This window comes from Myotis davidii, unplaced genomic scaffold, assembly GCF_000327345.1.
Source record: "Myotis davidii unplaced genomic scaffold, ASM32734v1 scaffold133, whole genome shotgun sequence".
Taxonomy (NCBI): Eukaryota; Metazoa; Chordata; class Mammalia; order Chiroptera; family Vespertilionidae; genus Myotis; species Myotis davidii.
In genome coordinates this window covers 3,335,333-3,356,065 of record NW_006284732.1, presented here as the reverse complement: position 1 = coordinate 3,356,065, position 20,733 = coordinate 3,335,333, and the positions used below count along the sequence as shown (strand labels likewise).

General features: G+C 41.3%; 2 protein-coding genes and 2 pseudogenes across 2 annotated transcripts in view; 1 reads left to right on the top strand and 3 right to left on the bottom strand.

Annotated features, from left to right (window-relative positions):
- The window catches only part of CLDN10 (claudin 10), a 26,622-nt gene extending 18,824 nt beyond the window's left edge, over positions 1 to 7,798 (top strand). Inside the window, exons 4-5 of the mRNA XM_006755045.2 lie at positions 6,761 to 6,868; positions 7,456 to 7,798. Of these exons, the coding sequence (XP_006755108.1) occupies positions 6,761 to 6,868; positions 7,456 to 7,576 (229 nt within the window). The 3' untranslated portion in view covers positions 7,577 to 7,798. The remainder of the gene's footprint in view (positions 1 to 6,760; positions 6,869 to 7,455) is intronic.
- On the bottom strand, positions 292 to 1,104 carry LOC102762772 (annotated as a pseudogene).
- LOC102763055 lies at positions 1,761 to 2,266 on the bottom strand (annotated as a pseudogene).
- A 3,386-nt stretch (positions 7,799 to 11,184) lies between the features above and the next one.
- DZIP1 (DAZ interacting zinc finger protein 1) overlaps positions 11,185 to 20,733 on the bottom strand; it is a gene marked incomplete at its 5' end in the record, with an annotated part of 50,694 nt that continues 41,145 nt past the window's right edge. Inside the window, 4 exons of the mRNA XM_006755054.2 lie at positions 11,185 to 14,459; positions 16,249 to 16,423; positions 17,521 to 17,651; positions 18,960 to 19,153. Coding sequence (XP_006755117.1) covers positions 14,383 to 14,459; positions 16,249 to 16,423; positions 17,521 to 17,651; positions 18,960 to 19,153 — 577 coding nt within the window. The remainder of the gene's footprint in view (positions 14,460 to 16,248; positions 16,424 to 17,520; positions 17,652 to 18,959; positions 19,154 to 20,733) is intronic.

Below are 20,733 nucleotides of genomic sequence, written 5' to 3'. Positions count from 1 at the left end.
ATATTGCTCTCTGTCTTTCCTTCTCTTCTCCACTCTCTCTATAAATCAATGGAAAAATATCCTCAGGTGAGGATTTAAAAAAATAAAAGAAGGCAAACCAATAGAATTTAATTTTAAAATGTTAACATTGATACTATGTAAGTGTACTTTCTAAACTTCAAATATTTTTTATATGTACTTAGTTGTTTTAAGGTAATTGGAATATTTATTTTGGCTCCTGCCATTCATTTATTTTTCACAAATAGGATTTTTTATTTGTCATCATTAAATGTCTGAATTTTAAACAGATTCTTAGACGGGAGACTCATATCCATCAGCTCATTCAGCTTTAGCACCTGTCTCATCCCCAGTAGCTTTTCCAGAACCGCTGCCTTCACCATGAAGCTCCATGAGTTTTCCCAGGTCAAACTTGGGCTTCTTCAGCATTTTGATTTTTCTAACAAAGACATCATGGAGCGGATAAATACATTGGCAAGCCTTTTCTATGTGTTTTCCAATGCTGTCTGGAATCAATTTATTGACCACTTCTTTCAAGTCATTTGTCTGCACCTCTCGGGTCATGATTTCCATCATCATCTTCCGGATTTGGCGAACCTGCTGATGCTGAGCATAAGAGGTCTTCCGAATCTGATTGTTGCTCTTTTAGTAAAACCAACACAGAATAGACAAAGCCAATAGCCATTGGTAGTCTTGACATTGACATGAGCTTCAGTCATGGTCTGCCACTTCTTGACCATGGAGCACATTTTGTCATGGGTAAGATCCACGTCATGGAAATTAGGCAGTTTTTGCCCTGAACATCCTCAGTAATTAGCTTGACTTTTCTAAACACAACTTCATCATTCTATAAATCAGCTAGGCTCACTTCAAAAACACAACCCTTGAGACCATCAGAGGCAATTTTGGTTCCTTGAGTTCTCATGACTAGTGTTTTCCCCACACTTCTTATATTGACCAGAGCTGGTGCTTTCACATCATACCAATCTTTCTTAGAAAATGAATTAACCACTTTCTTCTCAGCTCCCTTTTTGCTGCCTTTCATAAGGCGCTTGTTCTTGCCCACAGCCATGGTGCTGCTCAGAGAGCCAAACGACTGGCTCCTGCCACTCTTGATTAAAATGAGGAGTAGATTGTCAAACTACAGCCAGAAGGCTGGGGAGGGTTGGGGGGCAGCAGGGGGGGTAAGAGATCAATCAAAGGGCTTGTATGCATGCATATAAGCATAACCAATGGACACAAGACACTAGGGAGTAGGGGAGGCCGGGGAATTGTCAAGGGGGGGAAAAAAGGAGACATATGTAATACTCTTTGTAATACTTTAAGCAATAAAAATAAAAAATGAGGAGTAGGACAATGTGTTTTTTGGGGGGGAAACCCCACTATCCTGATGGTCAAAGGCCTGGCTCCTAGTTCCGTGACTTTCAGCAAGGTCACTTCACTTCTTTGGGATCTTAAAAGGATGTGGTCATTTTCATTCACCAAACAGTTTTTGTTTTGCTTTTATTTATTTTTATTTTTATTTTTTTAACGAAAAGAGTTGACAATTTTATTTTCACATTTCACAATACAAATGAAAATTTCTTTTTTTTTTTTTTTTTTTTTTTGCCCCACTACTCCCCTCAAAAACTATTCTCTCTTGGGAAGAGGGAGTGAGTCTTCCGTGTCTGCTGTTAGAAAACACCCAAAGTCATAAGCATCTTGATCCCCTGTGAAGTAGAACAAATAACAGAAGCCTGATACAAAGAGGCTCCCCTTTCTCCTTATCTGTCTGGTTGAGTCATTCCGGGCCAAGTGGGCACCATCATGGGACGGGCGGGAGGTCTCATCATTGGGGGCCCAGGCATCATTGGCATGTGCCCTCCCATAGAAGGCCTCATTCCAGAAGCAGGTCCCACTGGCATCATCCCAGGAGGAGGAGGACCCATCATTGGCATCATGGGAGGGCCCCCCATATGGGGTGCTGGCATCATACCGGGGCGAGGTGGACCCGGAAGACTGGGGGGAGGTGGGATTATCGCCCCTGCAGGAGGTGGAGCTGAGAATGGAGTAGGAGGTATTTTTCCTTGCTGAAATGCTGCAGTTGTTTTGTCAGTCAGGCTCTGCGCCTGCTCTTCCATCCATTTCTGATAGTAGTCTTTCACATTCTCTTTGTGTTTCCTACCACTGCAGTGTGTCTTTCTCACAGATGGAGAGTCATGGGTGAGGTATGTATTGCAGTAGTCACAATAAAACTTAGGCATGTTGTTCTGCAGGCCGTTGGCACTCTGTTCTTGTTTTGCTTTTAGAGGAGCTGATTTTCTCTTTTTCAAGTCCAACATGTCCTGATTTAATTACTGCACTCACCTTTTCTTGTGCTGGGTGAAAAGATAGCCTGGGGGAATTTAGAAAAATTCCATACCCCCGAGCTCTGAGCCACTGAGAACATAATGAGCCAGGAAGAGAGAACACACACAGCCTTTGAAATAACTGAAACCAGTGCACTGATCGCATTTTTTATATTAATGAAGTCTTTTACTTCGTTGAGGTGTGCATAAAAGGAAGGAGTGATGGCTAAAAACTCAGGGTTTGGATCACAGTTATGGGTTTTAAGTCCTGGTTCTACCTGCCATTTACTTCGCTGAGATATGGGTCAAGTAATTTAATCTCCCTGAGCTTCAGTTTCCTCATTTGTAAAACCCATCTCGCAGAATTGCAATGAAGGTTGAATATGGAATATGTATAAAAATATCTTGGCACACAAAAAAGTCCCAGTACCATGAGCTGACAATAATAGTAACTTTTGTCACCATGGACATTTACTTGAACCACATCCAAATGGATTTAAGAGAACACGTAATGTTTACTTTGAAAAAAAAAATGCTCTTCTGATTCTATTGTTATGTTTCATCACACTTTACTATAATTGTTTGCTTAATGTCTGACTATTCCCGCTAGACTGTAAGATCCTTGAGAAAGGAGCGATGTCTCTCTCATCTACCCCGAAAACACATGAATTAGCACGAGGTTTAGCCTGTTGTTTCTGTGGTGGCGACCAGGGTACGCTCCCCAGCTCCCCATGGATGGCAGATCAGGTGGTGGCAGGGGTTTGGATGCAAGGAAGGCAAACATAGGAGGTGAAAATAAATAACAGGTGTTCCTCAGTCCATTCCCTAGGGATTACTGTGAAGGTTACAGGCTGAAATAGGAATTGAAGTATGAAAGGCATCAGAATTAAGGCCATCAGAGGGGTTCTAGTTCTGGTTCTCTCAAGTGGAATGAGAAATGGGAGCACAGCCAGGCGGATGGAAATAACTTCATCCAATAACTTAGAGGCTATTTCAACGCCTTTGATCTTCATGGTTCTTTTTGGGGAAAATTGTAAGTGCATAATCTGTGTTTTAATGTCTCTGTATTCAAGTACAATTTCCCCTTTTACTCATTTACTACATTTGCATTGAGTTACATACATGAGTTAAAGTCCTATAGGCAGCTTTGGATCAGTCCTATCAACTGAGCAGAATATCTGGGAGAGGTTCCAAAAACAACATTCTAATCTATCAAATGAGGTTCTGTTTTCAACCTGCTGATCATGGACCCCTCTGCAGTTAAGCATATTTTTAGCCTTTTAGAATAATGAAGGTACTAGGTCAGTGCTTCTCAACCTTCTGGCCCTTTAAATACAGTTCCTCTTGTTGTGACCCAACCATAAAATTATTTTCATTGCTACTTCATAACTGTAATATTGCTACTGTTATGAATCGTAATGTAAATATCTGATATGCAAGATGGTCTTAGGTGACCCCTGTGAAAGGGTCGTTCGATCACCAAAGGGGTCTAGACCCACAGGTTGAGAACCGCTGTACTAGGTGCTTGTAACAGCTCAATAAAGAGAACACACAATGAGAGGGAAAGCTGGTCTAGGGCCAGGAGGGTATTGTTAACAAAAGAAAGACCTGCAACTGGATCACCTGAAATTTGGATAGTCTTCTAAGGTGTTGAAGTCAGCTTCTTAGCCTCACCAAAAGGAAGAAAGAGTTCCAAGCAGAGATAGTTTCCCAGTCAGTGTCAAGGAGGTGTCCTCATGGCAAATCTGAGTGGATAGCAGATTGCTCTCCTCAATCCTGACTTTCAATAATGGAAGTCCATTTTTGCCAGATCATGCACACTGATAGGTACGAATTCAAGTAACTGTTGAGTAAGTCTGCTAAAGATGTCTTTTACAGAATGGAGGAGGAAAATTCTCTGAAAGAGAAAGCACCAAGTCACAAAAGCCCTCACATCCGAATTGTTAAAAATTATTAGTATAGACATGGAGTCTCTTAAAAACTTCAACTCGAAACTGGTACTACCACTCATTAAGTGTTTGTCTCCAACAAAAATCACAAGGAATTCAAATGAAAATGATATTTTCCTTGTACTGGGTCTATATTCAGTGACCTTAAGAAAATTGACATATATTTTAAAAAGGAATAAGTGGACCAATTTTTAGTATAAGCCAAACTCTTGATTCTTAAATCCCTTCAGAACATTTCAAGATGCTTAAATAAATGTAAAGACAGTTGCTGACATTTGAGCTGCCTGGGTAATGTGTCCTGTGATTTGTCACAACACTGCACACATTTACATGTTCTTTTGAATCCACAGCACCGAGCTCTGGTGGTCAATTAGAGATTTATTTTTAATCAACCATGGTACCTGGTACTGTCATCCTATTTTAGAAAACTAAGTAGTTTAAGAAAAATCTCAGACTGTTTCTTCCAGAGTTATTTACACTAAGCTATACTAACACATAGTTTTAGGAGAGAAGACAGCGTAAACTCTGGGGGAGGGGGGTGTTGCGTGGGGGTGGGGGGATAGAGAAAAGTGGAAAGTATCATTAAATTGTAATCTTATAACAATGCCCTTCAAATAGAAAATTTCAATATGCCATTCCTTTAGTTGTCTCTGCAGTAAGAGGAAGAGAATGGATGGATATGACGCCGGCTTACTATAGGACTTTTAGATGTTTTAAGGAGGTCAAATGATATGCACCTACAGCTTGGCACTGTGCTTGTTTTATTTGCATAATCTTGTTAAAACATCTTAAAAGCAGGGCTGATGTGGGAATTCCAGGACATCCCTTTTAGATGTATAACATATTTAATGAGGGTATCCTATCTAATAAAAGGGTAATATGCAAACTAACGATCACTCCGTCACAAAGATGGTGGTGCCCATGGCCACAAGGTGGCAGCACCCAGTCCCCTCAGCCTTGCCGAAGTCTCTCAGTCCTGGGGGGGCTGCTGCTGAGATCCGGATGTGTGAGTGGCCTGGCAGAATGCTTGTTTAGTCACGGTGGCGACAGAGGGCCTCTGGGCAGTGGGCGCTGAGTGACTGAGGTGGGATGCTTGCTTCGTCACTGCGGCAACGGCTTCAGAGGGCCTCTAGAGGACAGGGGGGCCAGCCCGCCTCTGCCGAGCGCAGGAGAGGAGACTGCGGGCCTGCTTCCCACAGAAGCAGCATGGCTCCCTCCCGCCTCCCGTGGGCGGCTCGCTTCTACCTCCTGAGGAAGCTGCATGGCTCCCGCAGAAGCAGCAGACAGCTTACTGCATGCGATATCGTGCGATGACTACTAGTCTTTTATAAAACTGCCAATTCAACACCCTTCATCTGGCCAGCTCGCTTCTTACCTGTGCACGTCTCTCTCCAGTCCTCTTTTGGACTGTTTATTTTGTGCAGACTGGGATGTTTTTCTTTACTTACCTCCAACCTTCTGTTTCTGCCATTGCCTCTGATGCTACCAGTCGAAGTTTCTAGGTTCCCAGAGCCTAATCAGGGCTCCAGGGCAGGATGAAGTGCTTATAACTATGCCTTGCTTCCACTGTCATCTTGGTTTCCAAGGAAAGGCAACACAAGAGTGAGCAAAGGAGGGATCACAGGGCAGAATGAATTGTGTGCTTGTCTCCCTCCCAATTATAACACAGGCCATGAAATTGCCTCTGAAGTCACATCTGAAAATAGGCAAGTGGACCACTAGTCATTTTGTAAATGTTGCTTCCTACTTGCGCCAGATGGTGGCCAGGGCCATGCTGTTCCACTACCCATCACTGCTATGACCCAAACCACCCTGAAGACCTGCCCAGCCTGGGTGGTGACACAGCTCATAGAAAGAGATGAGACAAATTCAGGACAGGCACCGGCCAGCTGCTATCAACATCATGGTGTGACCTTGATACCACACTCTGGTCCTGGCCCTGCACCTGGTTCAGGGGGTTGGGCTGGGGAGGGAGTTAACTTTGGCACGTCTTTCTTACCCTCACTTCTTACTTTCCTTTCTTAGTTCCTCTGTGGATTCTGTATCATCAGACCTTCCTACTGTGACTTCACTTTACAATGAAAAGCACCCTTAGGTAGGGAATGGCAACCATCATTTGTTCCCCTTGCAATGGCAGACTACGAGCCAAAAAGTTTGAGAACCACTTCGTTATTTAAAAAAAAAACACTGTTCTTCAAGAATGGGATATAGACAAACATGAGAAACACATAGTCCCTGAGATTTGGGTATTCTCTTATTCTTTGTTTATTTCTCGGGGATATATAATCAAGTGATGTCTATAAAAACACTTTGAGAAAAGTTTGAAGCATTATATGGCTACAAGGTGTTATTACTTCCTGTACAAGCTCTAATAGCGAAAATTATAATTAGCATTCAGTAAATGCTAGCTAGTAGTGTTACTGTGTAATACCCCCTCTCCCCTTAATAAGTAAGCCGTAATACTTGTGTAATACTTCCTCCTCACAGGTATGAATTAGGAGCCGCTCTGTTTATTGGATGGTCAGGAGCCTCACTCTGCATAATTGGTGGCGCCATATTTTGCTTTTCAATATATGACAACAACAAAACACCCAGGTATGAAAAAGAAACAAAATGACCTGTTAAAAAGTACTATCCTATTCCAAATCACTACATGTGAGACAAGTTATAGATAGTTCATGCTTCTTAGAAACTTTAAAAACCCAGAATTGGGAATATATTGTAAATATATTAAACATAGTAAATATTATATTGAATAGAATATAGTTAATTATAGTTCTTTTTTTTTAAAGCTCATTATTCTTACATCCCAAAGCTAGTTCTGGAAGTAGAACTATGGGTCTGACTAGGGGGGCATTCTTCACTTTAGCCTCATCATAATGTTCACATAGAAATTGCTGATGAAGGTCACTGTGGTCTCCGAGGTTCACCAGAAGTTTTAAATAATGGTTTTAAAGGATAATCACTGAACAAATGAAAAAGCCATGAGCTTCCTCTGCAGAGATTGTCACACCAGCAGTTCAGAATTGACTTTGAAACATTTCTTGGGAAGAAAGCTCACTGAAAGCAATCAGGGAGACTTGGGCTGAGCTAGGACAGAAGTAGGGGGAGAGTGGATTCTTTCCATTTTTGTTTGCCTTACGTGTAAAACAGAATCTACAGAACTGTGTTTTGCCTTTCAGAATGAACTACGCATACAATGGGGCCACATCTGTCATGTCTTCTCGGGCAAAGTATCACGGTGGAGAAAATGTCAAAACCGCAACCCCCCCCAAACAGTTTGATAAAAATGCTTACGTCTAAAGAGCACTGCTGCAAGCTGTGACTTGGGTTTGTTATAAAGGTGAACCGTTCACACAATGATCCCATTGGGGCTCTCCTATAATTAACACTCAAACTATTTTTAAAATATGAATTTTTGAAGTTGTTGATTGTATGGATGTAAATGTTCTTACATAGTTATAGACTAATCATTTTCTGTTATGGCTTTCTATAAAAAAATAAACAGGTTATTTACAGGATGTGTATATATTTTATCCCTTTGTAGCAGCAAAGGGGGTCAGGATGTATTTTGTAAAGCAGTCTTAATCAGATGTTGCAGTCTTTATCCCCCTTCCTTATGATTCTTTCTTCATATATTTAACAGAAAGCATATAACGAGTGCTGTCTTGTAAACAGTAAGTCATCTCGGGGGGCAGTCTGAGACTATTCCTCAAAAGACGTTCGGGTTGAGTGGACATGTTCTGGCTGCATGTAGTGACTTCTAGTTTCTTGCACCTGTCTGCCCACTGTCATTCACAGTGACTGCTCAAGGAAGGGCTAAGGGGCCAAGATGTTATGGCCGATTACCTGGCCAGTCTGCCTTAAATAACTGCGGAGGCTCCTCTGATTCAGAAAGCAGTCTCTGGGGTGGAGCATCAGCAAGAACTGAGCTGGAAGCGCTGGCCATGGCTGCCTTTGAAGCCAACAAAGGAAGTCCTGAAGCCTGCGTGGTACCCACCACCCACAGAAGCGACGGGCCAAGTTCTGACATCTCTTAGGTCCTGTGTGTGGAACTAACCGGGTAAGGGGGAGACCATTATTCAAATATGGAAATTGCTCCAGTGATTTTTGAACAAAGACAATGAGTTATTCCCCAAACCAGCCTTTTACCACATGTCCAGCACCGTTCTGAACACTTTACATGCCCTAACTCACCTCAGCCTCACAACCGCCCTCTTAGTAAAGTACTGTTAGGATCCTGATTTGACAGAGGAGGAAATGAAAGCGTTTAAGTGACTTGCCACAGTCAGTGACAAATCAAGGACTCTGAACTGAGGCAGTCAAGGGTAAAATATATAGTTTCAAGCTTTGCATAAGAGTTGGTATCTGTGTTATCTGTGAGCAAGACACTTTCCGATACTAATCACAGCATGGGTGAAAATAACATTTTTTTTCTGAAGCATGGAAGACTTAAAAGGAAAATCACATTGTTTGGAAGTTCTCAGTGGAAAGAAAAGGAAATGAACATGTTTGTTACCCCCCCAAAATTGTGTGTGTGTGTGTGTGTGTGTGTGTGTGTGTATTCAACCATTTCTACCATGATAATACTTGAAATATTTTTTCCAGGGATATAAATGAACTGGAAGCAATAAAGGGAAGTTAGGTGCCACTGGCTGTATAAGGGCAGGGTTTTCTTAAGTGTGTTTAAAACAAATTTTAAAATTTCAGAGTTGTGCTAGTAAAGATAACGTTTAGATTGTACTGAACTGTTATCTATATATATATAAGCCTAATATGCTAAGTGTCCAACCAAGCAGTCGACCAACCGGTCACTATGATGTGCACTGACCACCAGGGGGTAGATGCTCCGACCAGTAGGTTAGCTTGCTGCTGGGGTCTTGCCAATTGGGACTGGGCGAGATGGAGCCGGACATGCCCTAGAGCCCTCCCATGGCCCCTCCCCAGCCACTGACCCCGAACTGCCCCGATCGAGACTGGGCAAGATGGCCCTGATAGGCCCCAATCACTGGCCAGGAGAAGGGACCCCACCCATGCACGAATTTCATGCACTGGGCCTCTAGTAGGATAGTAAGAAGCTAGGAAAATTCCAAGGCAGGAGGAATAGGGAAACTGAGACAAAAAAATTAAAATAAGGCCAGTTTGGCCACCTGTAGCCAGATTGTAAATAGCAAATCCTTATCTTCCTCCAACCAAGAATGCTGGAGAGCAGATTTCAAAGACTGCAGGAGAGGAAGGGAAAGAAAAGGGGGAGAGGAGGAGGAATTTTAATGCGACTAGAGAATACATACCTTAAATCACCCTGGAACTACTAAAAGACCGCAAAGAGGATGGAAGAGGGGGAAGGAAAAGTGCAGTCTTATCTCAGCAGCCTCGGGATTTAATTGCCAGGTGCTTCTCATAAATTCTGGGAAAGCCATAACAAAGTAGGGGGGGAGAGACCGTCAGAGTTAACCTGTACCAGGATATCTAGCAAAGGAATTTTAAAATCTAGAGACAGAAGGGTATATAACCACTTGAACCCTCACCAGACTCAGATGTAGTTTAGTAGATTTGTTTGCCTTGCTTCTTTAATATGTTCACTGACTTTAATTTTTTTAATAAGTTGGCTTCATCACAATGCCATTATCTGGAGTCACTCGTTTGAATTCATTCCTACGAGCATGACAAGAATCGAGGCGGGGACAGCCCTCTCCCTCTGACTCAGGGGGCTGTCTGGTAACACCTCTCTGGTGTCTGAGAGAGATGCCTATCACAGAAGTATTCTAGCTCCTGAGGAACTTAGAGAGAAGAGGGAGTATAAGTATGGAAAAGCTCTGCCAGTAACCAGAGCTGTGCCTCAGTGAAGGGAAATATAAGGTGATGGTCCAAAGAAAAATGAACACACCAGATCTAGCAGGACACAATGATAGGCCTAAACAGATAAAGCATTGGGTTTTACAACACAGATGTAGCGACTAAATTTAACCCTTTGAGTGCCAGCCAATATCCTAGGAACTATGCTAAAATTGCCAAGGCATTTTTGCTGATTTTACAGCAGTTTAGGAAAAAAATTATGAATCGCCAGTCCAGTAAATGAAGTTACATATTCAAAAACTTAAGGAAAGCTTTACTACATTGACTGGACGCCATTTGCCATTTCGAAGCTTTGATAGCGCTCCCGGCACTTTTGGCGAAAGACAGGAGGAGTGCGATCTCGCTCCCCGGCACTCTAGGGGTTAAATGTTAGGTGTACTTAGCAGAAGTTCATCAATTTCCCCAACCCTTTCTCTGGTCGACACAGAACATCTTTAGGATGAGGATTATCCCAATAACTATGTCTCAAAGTTTATCCAATTAAGTGAACTAATAATGCATACAACAACAACAGCACAAGCCCAAGTAGCTTAAGATCTCATGACTGAATGAATGAACAACTGAATGAATGGACGCAGTGGCTCGTGTGCCTGTGTGCCTTCTTAGGCACGGTGTGTTTTTGTAGGTTGCTTATCTCTGTTCTACTGCATCAAAATTTTATTCAGCTTTTATTAAAAGTTTTAGAAACTTACATATAAAGTGTGTACATTTACATAAAATGTTCCCTGTGGGAAGTTCGTAAAAGGATGATAGTGGACTACAAGTAAAAAGACAGGGGAAAGGGGACAGAAATAGGTAGATTGTTCTAACTTTATTTTTTTTTAAATATATTTTATTGCGCAACCCAGGTACATGCCCTTGACCGGAATCGAACCTGGGACCTTTCAGTCCGCAGGCCGACGCTCTATCCACTGAGCCAAACCGGTTTCGGCAGATTGTTCTAACTTTAGATCAGGATGTTATATAGCATAACCAACAAGGCAAGCTTAAATCCCCTAACAAGATTAAGTTTAACTCAGAAATCATCTCTAGTACCTCAGCCACAGTCACAATGATGTAATGGAGGGCTTTACTTAAAAGGATGACAAAATGAAGAGACCCAAAACCCAACAAACCATATAGTTAAAATGTTACTTTTGGGAAAGAGAGTACAGATAGAATCACAAAGTATGAAAAATGCAGAAACACTTCATATGAACTTTCTGACCATTGACAATGCCATTGTTAAGAATAGAACTAATTAGTTTTGAGGCATTTTATAACATGGGTTGGGCATTTTTAAAAAGTGGAACAAAAACTACATACACATGAATTCAGTGAAGACAATCTTTTCTATTCATATTTTGATAAATTAATTGACACTTAAAACAGCTTTTTTTCTTTTCTTTCTTGGAGCAAGGCTTATTGATGGAGAAGTCCTAGCTCTAGAAGATGGGAAAACTAATTATCAAATCCTTCTTAAGAGAGTCTGGAATCCAGGCATCTATTGTTCCTAAGGAAAGGGAGGAGGGGCAAGGCAAGGGGTGGGTGCTGGTATAGGCAGGTAAGCCTCAAAAGGGATCCAAGGAAAAGTGTGAAATTTCTCAATCCCTTTGTTCCCAGTTGGTCCACTGATGCCCACTGGTCTGAGTCCAGTTATGGCGACTCCTGTGAATCTTTGAAAAACAGTCATTACTTTGTGCATGTTTCCCTACCTCTTTGCTGACAAGGGAGTTGGGGGGGGTGGAGGGGGGAGCTGCTGCTCAAGACTCAAGCAGGATTCTGCTAGTTAATTAACATATCTGTAGTATATCTCTCTGAAGGCTATCAGAGAGAAGAATTTCATTGTTACAGTTCCCCCATTCTGTTCATTCTTCAATCTTGAGGGAAATAGAGCAACTGGGCCCAGGTTCAACACCAAGGGAGGATTAGCTTGTAGTAAGATTTGTCCGCCCATGGGTGCCCCTCTTCTGGCCCTTATAATCTCACACGCCCACCTGAGCCTTAGCGGAGGCATTTGGGGTGTACAGTTTACAAGCAGAGACCACAGCAATGGTGAAAGAAACAGTAGGCCAGGATACATGTACCCTAAGTAAGGATCAAAGCAAACCATAAGCCAGTCTCTGAGTCTGTAAGGCTGTCAGTCTAGAAGACCACCCCCCCCGCCCCCAGATGAAAGGCTCAGAGCTTCATTTTTGCGGGAATGAAGGCAGGCAGTGAAATTCGACAGATTGCACTGATCTGCAGTCCGAACATCAGCTGTCTCTGTGGCTTACACAGCATCCGTCATCTAAACCATCAAATGTGAGCTGTTGTGAAGATTTCTCCGAAGTTTACATTCTATCATCTAACTACGGTCTGCATATACAAGGCTCCGAATAAAGTTTTTGTTCTAAATAACTCCAGGGCAAAAAGAAGGGAGAAAAGTAAAACACTAGTTAAGAGGGCTGCAGCCAAACATTTTTGCTAGAACAATTCAGGACCCAGTCCTGTCCACAGGTGAAAAAAATGAAATTTTGAGGACAGTTAACCAAGCTATAACCTAATATCCACAATTGTGCATTATGGTTTCAATTGAAACAATTTCTCTCTCGAAAATCACCCTCATTTTATCAAAGAGAGCCAAGTGAAGACTAATCCATTGCCTAAGTCTAGTTTCAGTAAATTTGGTCTGTGATTTGCATAAGTACGACAAGAACAGCAATTGATTATATATCTGCTTTGCTGGAATTTCATAAGGAATCTCCAGATTAGCCTCATGGCTGAGAAACCAAGCCACATAGCTGCCATCAGCATTTGCCTGTAGTTCCTATAGATTGGAGTGAATTCCTCAGGTTCTCAAGGTTCCCCCATAATGTCCTCAGGGTCTCCCTTTGTCCTCTCCCAGGAAAGCAACCTGGAAAGGCTGCCACGAACCATGTAAGAAAGGCACCGGGCTGTTTTTCCAAGGGGCTCCGATCAGCCTCAGAAGTCACCCTCAATTCCTTAGAGCTGTCTGGGGAGATCCAGAGTCTGTGCACGTCTCCTTCAAACATGGCGTTCCAGTCAAAGCCTCATCAAGGGTTTCTAATCTGTGTCCTATTCTAGAGAAAACAGATTCCTATAGAATGTTATGCAAACAACCATGTTGCCGTGAAAATAATAATCATCATTCAAAGTCTCCAAACTTCTTGAGGGATTAGGCAGGGAGAAAAATATAAATGTTAAAGGCTTCAAAACTGCTTACAGAGGTATCATTTACCAAACTGCTGGGGAAGGGGAGCGGGGCGGGGGGAGGGGGAAGGTTGCTTATATCACACAGACAATTGACCAAAGTCCAAAGATGTTTCCTTACTCCAAATATGACAAGTGCAGGAGGGAGTGAGGAGGGGGGGGGCGGGGGGTGCAGCACAGTATAGGCGGTCAGCACAGTGGGGGCCAATCCACTAGGAACTCTAGCTCCTGGCTGGCTCCCCCTTCGTTACAAGCCCAAGGCTCGTGTGCCAATGCTTCAAAAGAAAGGCCAATACTCAATAGATCAGGGTTTGGAGCAAAGAAAGGTTTATTGGTGGAGAAGGCCTAGCTAGAGAAGATGAGAGAACTAATTCTTGAATCCATCTTGAAAATAGTAACATTTTATTCATAAAATATCCAAGCTAAACATTATGCTGCAGAAATGGTAAAGTTAAAAAATAATTGTTTTTTAACAACATGCTTACAATGGATCAAAGTTGAACGTGGTAAAGGTACTTCTGGGAAATGTATTTAACATGGGCCTAGCTATATTTTTATAGTTCTAAACTTCTATAAGAAAAATAATCAATCTACCCTTAAGATTTCACTGACTCCACTAATTCAGTTTTAAGGATACGAACAGAATTTTATAATAAAACACTTCCAATGTGATAACATACATAAGAAAGACATAAAGTTTTAAGTCAAACCAAAGCCTGCTGTAATTAAAAGTTTTCACTTAAAAATTAGTTGGGAAAAAATACACTGAAACGCTATTGTACCGTTCTGAAGAAAAACCTTTTTATGACTTCAACGACACGCCATTTTTAAGCAGAAGTCTTAAACACTTTATATGCTTCAAAATCTGTTGACGATTTGTTTTTCAATACTGTATTAGGTGCCATTAAAGAGACCCTTGTTCTCTGAAGCAGCTTCCTATTTATTGTGGAACATGCTCTAAGTCAGGAGCATTAGTATCATGTTGGCAAGTTACTGACATACGGCGATGCCGACACACTGTTGGCACCTGGATCTTCTGACCTGTGGAGCTACACAGGTAGCTATACATCTGAACAGTCACTCCAGTCAGTCACAGTTACTAAGCTGCTTTTCAGAGTGCTTGATTCATCTTGAAAGCCTGAGGGGGGAGAGAGAAGGAGGAAGAGGAGGCCCCGATGATTAAACAAGCGCATTGTCCAGCCTGGAAAATCCATACCTTCCTACCACAGTTTATCACTCAGTGTCTAGGTCTGCTCACCAGCCCCCACCCCCAGCTCGCACAGCTGTGCAGGAGCCACAGTCAGTGCAACCGCACCAGGGCCCCATATCCAGGGCATTCCCCAGGACCCTGTGTGGAAGCTCCTTCCCTGCATTCAGCATGTGGCCTGGATGTTGGCAGCACTCACTTCGCTTTTGTTGTTTTTGTTATTAACTCTCAGTGAGTAGGTGGTAAAGAAAGAAGAACAAAATAGAAAAGCTAAATAGGGTTTAAGTGGTAAACATGGATTTTCAGGGTAGATGAGCTTAAATATAAAGTTTATTAAAAACTGTCTTGAGTCATTGAACAGTTAGTGAGTTCCACTTGAGTTTGATTCTAGATGGTTTTCTTTTTGAGGTGCCTGGGGTCATGGCACAGGGAGAAGACAAAGGAAATGGACTAAGAGAGTCCTCTCTGCCCTGGGAACTTGGAGTCACTTGTACCATAAACATGCCCTTTTGGTTTTTCAACTATTAGAATCGATTTTCAGGTGCAGCACAGGGAACTTAATGACAGTTCCAGATCAGAGGTCGGTGTTAAGACTTGACAATGTCAGAGTAAAGGCCCAGCTGACACATTGGTGGAGGGAAAAGGTGAAGTGAAAGGTAGAGGTAGCAATGGTTCATTTTACAAAGCAGAGTGGTTGAGAGATAGTGCTGCAAGTGGCCAGAGCAAATGCTGGTATTGACGTGTTAATTTAAAATTACAAACATGGGTACAAAAATACCAATGAGAGGTGTGAGTAGAGAAAATGAGCTAAGTCTTCATCTGTTTAATAGGACATTGACAGTTAATATCTCAAGTTGATAAGTCTAGAACAGCGGTTCTCAACCTGTGGGTCGCGAGCAATGAAAATACATCCTGCATATCAGATATTTACATTACGATTCATAACAGTAGCAACATTACAGTTATGAAGTAGCAACAAAAATAATTTTATGGTTGGAGGTCACCACAACATGAGGAACTGTATTAAAGGGTCGCGGCATTAGAAAGGTTGAGAACCACTGGTCTAGAAGCAGAGGCACTAATAGCAGATTGATGGGGCACTACAGGTGGGAAGCGCTCCTGTACGTACACCTTGACTTTCACTGTGTGCAAGATTTACTCTGATAAAAAACATAAATTACACTTTCTAATTTTAAAAAATTAATGCATCAAGAGTTAAGTCTCTGGCCTTATGCAGACTCCAGGACTTATCCAGGAACAGTTTCTATTAATGGTTTCATTGTCATTTATCCCACTGGCTATAACGCCACAAGAAAAACCTTCCTTCAAAGACAATAAAAATACTTAATATGTAAACAGAATAACACAGGAAGACTGCCAGAAGAATGGCCTCATCCAAGTGCATGATCAGAAATTTTAATTCTTATGGGGCACCTGCATGAAGAGTATATTTACATGGGCATTTTCAAAAACAATGTTAAAATTTAAATACTAAAGATTAGTTCTAAAAGTAAATAAAAACAATTAGTAAATATACACAAATCAGTAAGTTGTGCATATTCAGTCCTTATTAAAATAACATAAAGCATCGAGGTCTTTGTTATGCCTACAGTGTTTCTGTCTGAGGATATATTTGCATAGTTTAATTAGATATTTATAAAGATGAAACGCAGTAATTGGAAAATGGACCGAGCTTCTGGAAGACACCAAAGTAGCACACCTTCTCTCTTTGGCCCTCTAGGAGTTGGTGCACCCCAGGCAGTTGGCACTTGAGCCAAATGTGACTCATGCTTCACGGGTGGAGGTTCTCTCTGCTCTTTCCCGGTTATTTTCCCCAGAGACTTTTCTTCTATTAAGGATGATATGTCCCAGTCGTCATCATCCACATCTGAGCACTAAAAGAAATACATGGAGAATAATGTTTCCTAAAGAAGTGGCACATGTCACTTTGTTGGCCAGACGAGCTGCTGACACTGAGCAATATGAAGCTGGGAACCTCAGAGGATCCATACTCTGGTCATTTCTGGAAATGGATTTAGAAATCCGTGTTGGAAGAAAAAAAACCCTTTTTTGTTTCTTGCCATGGAAAATAATGTTTTCTACTCTACCAATCATAAATATGGAAAACTCCAGAAACACTGCCTTTTAGAAGTAAAGTTAGGATGCTCCCCCAAGTAGGAGCTAGGGCAGCCCTGGAGCTCTTACATGCGATCACGACATTTAATCCACACGCAGGCCCTCAGGCATAGCCCCTACCCGAAAGGACTTGCCTATCTACCACAGCCTTTCTAAGGGAGGCACGTGCGCTCTGCCTGGAAATACACACATGGCGTTTTGTCATATTTGGCTGGTGTAAAACAAATAGCACTAACTAATAAATGTAGTTTGACAGAATGCTCTGGATTCCATAGACGAACAGGAAAAGAATTCATCTAAGTGAAAAATGAAGCAAAGAACGACTACTACTAGCAGACCCTGTCGACACGTCTGAGCTGTGCCAGAAATACAAAGGGAGATCTTCCTCCACAGAAACACCGGTGTCCTGGGTGTTGGAACTGCTCGGAACTGTAAAGGCCTCTCCTCTGCTCAGACTCTGCCCTCCCCTCGGTTCACCATCAACTACTGAAGGATTTCTCCACCAACTACTGAGTTGGACTAAACCCTGAAAAGTCCCTATTTTACTTCCAGGTCACACCATGGCAGCAGAAAAATCCCTGGATTCAGATCTAGAGCCCCCAGATTCTAGGCTGAAACAAGTTTCTGAGGACAAACCATCTAATAGCATCAACACACAGGACAGGATTCTGAAAAGCTGTAGTTTGATAAGCATAAGACATTGTTACCAGTTATCATTCCAATATCTTTGATTCTCTATGGAATGGGAAGAAAGGCAATACTGAAAACAAGAAAAGATAAAAATCTCAACCTCCATACTACAAAAAATAAAATTACGATGAAATTCTCTATAGTTAGCAAGTAAAAATGATTTCACCTTTAGTTCTTCTTTAAATTCTCTTTTGATGAATGCTTCAGCAACATTAATCCCACCAACTGGCTTACTCACATTTCTTTGATTTGAAACCGTCTTTTCAACTTTTTCAGTTAATGTTTTAATGGAGGTTCCTATATGACCAACAGAAAATAGGAAAAGTTTAAAAAACTTGTATCTATCTTCAGTTCCAAAATAACTTAACAAGCAATTTTGAGTTTAAGCTTTGCAAATAAGTATGTACTATTAAACGCAATTGATGTATTTGGGGGTTTAAAATGCTACATTAAATACTTATAATTTCCTTAAAAAATAATGGCTCTCTAGACTAGGAGCAGTAAATTTTTTTTATCTTATTTTTTTAAATTATTTTTTATTTGTTAAATTTATTGGGGTGACATTGGTCAACATGAACATATAGGTTTCAGGTGTGTGGGTTTCTATGCTACAAGATCTGTATATGCACTATGCGCCCACCAAAAATTTTAATTTTAAATCAAAGAAGGATGGTCTCATTCAAGTTCTGATCAGAAACATTAATTTCAGTGAGGTAACCTACATGAATAAAATAATCATATGGGTATTTTCAAAAACAATATTAATTATTTTAAATGAATTAGTTCTATTTTAGACAATTATACAAATATATGTGTATACAATACCAAAACTAACTTACATCTGATACGGTTAAAATATATTTTAAAAATTATATTAAATGGAATTTTTTTTTAAGTGAGCCTAGAGTACCATTTCTCTTTAGCAAATTAACAACAGTTACAGACTTGGACCTTACATTCCTTTAGACTTGCCCCATCTCCAAAAGCAGAATGTATTAGAATAGCCATTCTTATAGTCACCCAATTTTATTAGTTGACTATGTCTCTCTAAATTCATATGTTGAAGTCCTAACCCCAATACCTCAGAATGTGACCTTATTTAGAGACCGGGCCTTTTAAGAGATAATGAAGCTAAAGTGAGGTCATTTGGGTGAGCCCAAATCCAGGATGACTGGTGCCCTTACAAACATGGGGAATCTGGACACAGGCACTCATGGAGGGAGGCCCATGTGATGATAGGGAGACATGATATATCCCTGCGGCCCCAGTAGGAACTAACTTGGCCTCCTTGATTTTGGCCCTCCAGCCTCTGAACTATGAGACAACACATTCATTTGTTTAAGCCCCCCAGTATGTGGTACGTGGTTATAGCAGCCCAAGGGGACTACTACACCCAGGCATTCCCGAATCCTTCCTCTCCTTCCATGTGACTATCATTTGTGGTTAAGCCCTGTCCGTTTTCCTGAGGCAGCGGTAGCTTTTGGATAAGCCCTGTTCTTCCCTCAAGCACATTTCCAGCTCAGACTGCCTGTGCTGGCTGTCCCGGGGTGAGAACCACTGCCCTAAACAAAATTTCCCAAAGGACTTTTAATGATAAAAGCTCACCCATGGGCTTGGGAGAAATATCAGAGTCGTCAATTTCACTGCCTTCGGTCCAGTCAGTGTCACTCTTGACAGTTTTCCTTCCAAAGCTACTCTTGTTGTTTTTAGACGGTGGCACAAGAGGTAACTCTGGGGATGTGTATGCCTGGACGAGGTCGCCAGCATCCAAGTCTTCCTCAGAACTAAAGGGAGGCGACCTAAACAAATCAAACAGAGGGTGCTGTTTTCACAAGTTCCAGGATTTACAAATGTTAATGCCTCTTAAAGTGGTGGGAACTTTCTCAGGTAATTCCCAGGAGCTTAACAAACAAAGGGTGTGGCCGAGAAGAGATGGCGGCAAGGCCAGGACTTCTGCAAAAGGCTGGAGAGTCATTTCAAATCCAGACCTGACAACCATTTGGCATAAATACCAAAATGGACTGAAGCTATGACACTCCTCCTCTAAATCCAAACTTGTATATTCTTAACCTTCTTGGTTTTTACATACCTCAGAAAAATATTTCTCAGTGGGAACAAATATTTTTGGCAATAAAACTACTTCACCTTTAAAAATACTGTCATTATTTATAACTTACCTTTACACTGTATCTTACAAAGCCCTTTTACAATCTCGTTTGTATAACCGCATGAATTGTCACCCCATTTTAAAGGGAAATGAAAGTTCAGAGCAGTGTTCATTCATTTAAAAAATATTCACTGAACAGTTAGATTTCAGACATTGTTTAGTTATACTATATCCCATGAAATAAAGCTCTTCCCATGAGATTATGTACATGTAAAGAGCTTTTGAAGGGTAAGGCATTATTTATATTGTCTCTACTATATTATATTTCTACTGTCTCTACTATCTATATATATTTATATATGTACATAAGGCATCAATGTACAGATTTATAGTATCTATATCTCTAGAATAAGTCAATGATAATGAAATTCAATTATAAAATTAGTTTTCCTCATAATTAATAACAGTAATATACCTATAATTTATTGAGTACCCACAAGTGCCAAGCACTGAGGCCAAGCCCTTTTCATGTATTCTTACTGTTATATAACTATGCTGTGGAAAAGGCAGTTTCATCCCATATTACAGATAAGAAAACTGAGACTTAACCCTGACCGGTGTGGCTCAGTGTGTTGGGTGTTGTCCCATGTACTAAAAGGTTGCTAGTTTAACAGGGCACAAGTCCGGATTACGGACTCAATCCCTAGTAGGAGGCGTGCAGGAGGCAGATGGTAGATGTCTCACTCTCATGTTGATGTTACCCTCTCCCTCCCTTTTCCCTTCCTTTCTCTCTTAAAAAAAAAAAAGAAAACAAAAGAAAAGAAAAAAATCTTTTTAAAAAACACTGAACTTAAAACTGGGACTCAATTGAATCAATGGCACACAGTTAATGACTGACTGAGTTAGGATTCTTAATACCCTAAGAGAGCCTTAGAATGCTAAAATATCATCTGGCCACACCAGCCATGAAAAGTCAACATCATTCCTTCAATTTATCAAGCCTATTGAAAATTAATAGACACTGGGCGGGGGGAGGGGGGAGAGGGGGAGCAAATAATGGAAGTGAAGCAGGGTGGTTCCACTTCTTTTTTTAAAATATGTTTCATTGATTTTTTACAGAGAGGAAGGGAGAGGGATAGAGAGTTAGAAACATCGATGAGAGAGGAACATCGATCAGCTGCCTCCTGCACAACTCCCACTGGGGATGTGCCTGCAACCCAGGTACATGCCCTTGACCGAAATCGAACCCGGGACCTTTCAGTCCGCAGGCTG